Source organism: Otolemur garnettii, unplaced genomic scaffold, assembly GCF_000181295.1.
Source record: "Otolemur garnettii isolate 467f Iridium unplaced genomic scaffold, OtoGar3 scaffold00210, whole genome shotgun sequence".
Taxonomy (NCBI): Eukaryota; Metazoa; Chordata; class Mammalia; order Primates; family Galagidae; genus Otolemur; species Otolemur garnettii.
The window spans coordinates 306,234-309,497 of record NW_003852605.1 but is presented as its reverse complement, the minus strand read 5'-3'; the positions used below and the strand labels follow the sequence as shown (position 1 = coordinate 309,497).

Sequence of the window (3,264 nt, the reverse complement as noted above, 5' to 3'; positions counted from 1 at the left end):
ACCCTCCGGATACAGTGCTATGGTGTTACAGCTCATAGCAACCTCAAACTCTTGGGCTCAAGCGATTCTCTTGCCTCAGCCTCCCAAGTAACTGGAACTATAGGTGCCCACCACAATGCCCAGCTATTTTTTAGAGATGGGGTCTCACTCTTGCTCTGACTGATCTCAAACTTGTGAGCTCAAATGATCCAACCATCTCAGCCTCCCAAAGTGCTGGATCACAGGCGTGAGCCACTGTGTCTGGCCTGATTTGAAATTTTCAAAATAAAAAGTTGGGGAAGTGATCCTAATTTTCTCTGTGGCCTAAGAGTCACAAACTTCAGGTGATACCAGGAAATCCTTTGATCCAAAAATCAGCTTCTACATACTACATGAATATACACTCTGCCTACCTCTACTTTCCAGGATGAACAAACTGATAAAGCTATCTATTCCATATATGTTGATTTGAAAAGCTTATACATATACATATATGTGTGTGTGTGTGTGTGTGTGCGTGTGCCTGTGTGCGTGTGTATATTTTTTTGTTTGTTTGAGATGGAGTCTCACTTTGTCACCCTCGCTAGAGTGCAGTGGCGTCACATCTCACAGCAACCTCAAACTCTCAGGCTTGGGCTCAAGTGATTCTCTTGCCTCAGCCTCCCAAGTAGCTGGGACTACAGGTACAGGCCACAATGTCACAATGCCCATTGTTTTTAGAGACGAGGTCTCACTGTGGCTCAGGCTGGTCTCAAGCCTATGAGCTGAGGCAATCCACCTTCATCGGCATCCCAATCCACCTGCCTGGGATTACAAGCATGAGCCACTGCACCCAGTCCTGATAAGATTACGTTTCAATGGGATCAAGTTTCTGTCATTATATCCTACAAACTATTTTGGTTATCATAGCCTACAAACTAACTAGTGTGCCATGTCCTGAGGATAGAGGAAAGAGAGTGAAGTGAATCAGCAGAAAGTCAGAGGGTGAGTTAGATACAGAGTTAGATACAGAGGCAAGGTCACTGAGGGTAAAGGGATTCAATATGCAGTAACAGGCAGAAAACAACCTACCTAGATATATAAATACATATGTACATACATACATATATATATATATATATATACATACACACACACACACATATATACACACACAGAGATTAAGCATGCTCTATGTGCCAAACATACTCCCTATCCTGACAGTACTAAATACATATACCACAGAGCTGTACACCAAAGCAACAGAATACCACAAGATTTAGGATCATTTCTTTTTTTCAGACAGTCTTACTTTGTCACCCTTGGTAGAGTGCGATGGAGTCACAGCTCACAGTAACCTCCAGCTCTTGGGCTTAGGTGATTCTCTTGCCTCAGCCTCCTGAGTAGCTGGGTGCCTGCCACAACACCCAGCTATTTTTTTTTGCAGTTTGGTCAGGTCCAGGTTTGAACCTACCATCCTCAGTATATGGGGCCAGCACCCTACTCACTGAGCCACAGGTGTCGCCCAATTCAGGATCATTTCTATAAAAAGAAAGTTCTTTCTCAGGAAATGTATTCATTACAGTTAAAACCATACTGAATTCCTTTCTTGATCCTCACTACATAATTAATACCAGCAACAGTGACACCATGGGACAGCAATCAGAATATATAAAATTAAAATTTCATTCTTAGCTGGGTGTGGTGTTGTGTGCCTATCAGCCTAGTTACTCAGGAGCCTGAGGCAGGGTACTTGCTTGAACCCAAGAATTCAAGGCCAACGTGGGCAACATGGTAAGGCCCTTTTTCAAAATAAATTTCATTCATATGCTATACTTCACTTTATGAAATTCTCCAAATCCTAAAAAGGAAAAAGGCAATGACAAAGGACAATCAAGGATTTGTTCACAGAGAGAGTCACCATCTCCACTAACACTTACCAAGCCAGCAGTAAGAGAAGGTGCAGACTGTCCAAGGGACTGGTTTCTCATTCGAACCAGGTTTGATGCTTCTCCTGAAGTCTGCCATGTCACCTGTCCCACACTGCTGTGGACACTGCTGGACAAAGGGAGCAGTTGCTTACCTTCAAACACAAGATTTAGAAAACATACATGTAATTATTTACTGATAAATGGAAAACTGCAATTAAAATGATATCAAGTGGATAAAATCATTGATGCTAACAAAGTGAAGTTCCTCCATACTCATTTTAGAGTCCACAGTCCTTTTTTTTCTTTTTTAGAGACAGAGTCTCACTTTGTCACCATCAGTAGAGTTCCAAGGCGTCACAGCTCACAGCAACCTCCAGCTCCCGGGCTTAGGCGATTCTCTTGCCTCAGCCTCCTGAGTAGCTGGGACTATAGGTGCCCACAACGACGCCTAGCTATTTTTTTTGTTGCAGCCATCATTGTTGTTTGACGGGTCCGGGCTGGGGATTCGAACCCGCCACCTTAGGTGTACGTGGCTGGTGCCTTAGCCGGTTGAGCTATAGGCGCCGAGCCTATTTTACCTTTTTAATCAGAAAAAAGCAATACATTTTTAAAATCTAGCTATTCGAATAGTCTCCATTTAAATGCTCCTTTTACTAAGAGATAAACCCACGATAATCATCATGATGATGATGGTTCTCAACTCAAAACTTCCACTAAGTTCTGGTTAGAGTCTGCCTGCCTGCCTTCTTTCTTTCATTTTACAAATGTTCAACATTTCTCCAGATGATGTGCCTACTACTCACCTATAAATTCTAAAGCAAATCCATCTTATTAACTTAACCTATCCACACATATCATATCTCTCTTCCAAATACGGGCCTGCTGGAAAAAGAGGCTAATACAACCATAGAAAACATTCATTTAAGCATAATACACCAATAAGGGCTTGAGCATGCCAAAGATTGCCAAGAATTTAAGAAAAATAACGATAAACAGAAGGAAAAATATGAATGAATATAGACAACTAGCCCTTTAGTAAATAACACAGAAAAAGAAAAACTTTTTTTTTTTTTGAGACAAGAGTCTCACTTAGTTGCGCTTGGTAGAGTACCTTGGCATCTTAGCTCACAACAACCTCAAACTCTTGGGCTCAAGCAATCCTCTTGCCTAGGCCTCCCAAATAGCTGAGACCACAGGCACCCAGCACAACACCCGTTATTTTTAGAGATGAGGTCTCACTCTAGCTCAGGCTGGTCTCAAACCTGTCAACTCAGGCAATCCACCCGCCTCAACATCCCAGAATGCTAGGATTACAGGTGTTAAGCCACCATGCCTGGCCAAAAAGAAAAGCTTTTAAAAATTATAATTACGGCTC

The 3,264-nt window shown here is 42.2% G+C and overlaps 1 protein-coding gene across 1 annotated transcript in view; it reads right to left on the bottom strand.

Moving 5' to 3' along the window:
* Positions 1-3,264, bottom strand: part of MAST2 (microtubule associated serine/threonine kinase 2) — a 202,383-nt gene that overhangs the window by 153,380 nt on the left and 45,739 nt on the right. Inside the window, exon 3 of the mRNA XM_003801411.3 lies at positions 1,899-2,041. Within this exon, the coding sequence (XP_003801459.1) occupies positions 1,899-2,041 (143 nt within the window). The remainder of the gene's footprint in view (positions 1-1,898; positions 2,042-3,264) is intronic.